Source organism: Sphaeroforma arctica (genome assembly GCF_001186125.1).
Source record: "Sphaeroforma arctica JP610 unplaced genomic scaffold supercont1.170, whole genome shotgun sequence".
NCBI classification, from domain to species: Eukaryota; class Ichthyosporea; order Ichthyophonida; genus Sphaeroforma; species Sphaeroforma arctica.
In genome coordinates, this window is record NW_014040388.1 from 107068 (window position 1) to 107523 (window position 456).

At 32.9% G+C, this 456-nt stretch overlaps 1 protein-coding gene across 1 annotated transcript in view; it reads right to left on the reverse strand.

Annotated features, from left to right (window-relative positions):
- SARC_03378 (golgi phosphoprotein 3) overlaps positions 1–456 on the reverse strand; it is a gene marked incomplete at its 5' end in the record, with an annotated part of 6372 nt that extends 5916 nt beyond the window's left edge. Inside the window, one exon of the mRNA XM_014302843.1 lies at positions 265–456. Coding sequence (XP_014158318.1) covers positions 265–456 — 192 coding nt within the window. The remainder of the gene's footprint in view (positions 1–264) is intronic.

Consider the following 456-nt stretch of genomic DNA (forward strand, 5'->3'; position numbering starts at 1 on the left):
AATATATATATATATATATATATATATATATATATATATATATATATATATATATATATATATATATATATATATATATATATATATATATATATATATATATATATATATACCATTACAAGTTCATATGATCATGTACAGGTTTGATTGTATGATTGGATATGATGCACTCAACTGTATGCAAGAGGGGACGTATTTGCACGGTGTACAGATAAGCCCTATTTCATTAGCCCGACGATTATTCCCGAAATACCGTTAGCATACCTCCTCATCCTTCAGTCCCAGCAATAGTACTTCTTCCATCAGCGAAAGACGTGCATCTTTAGAGTACTTGTCGTGCAAGTTATCGTTCTCTTCGAATGCATCTCTTTCGGGTTCAGGTTTATTGTTCACTTGGTTGACCGCTGAGGTCTGTCGCTTCCGCTGTGTTAATCCTGCGGATCTGTTATTTGACAT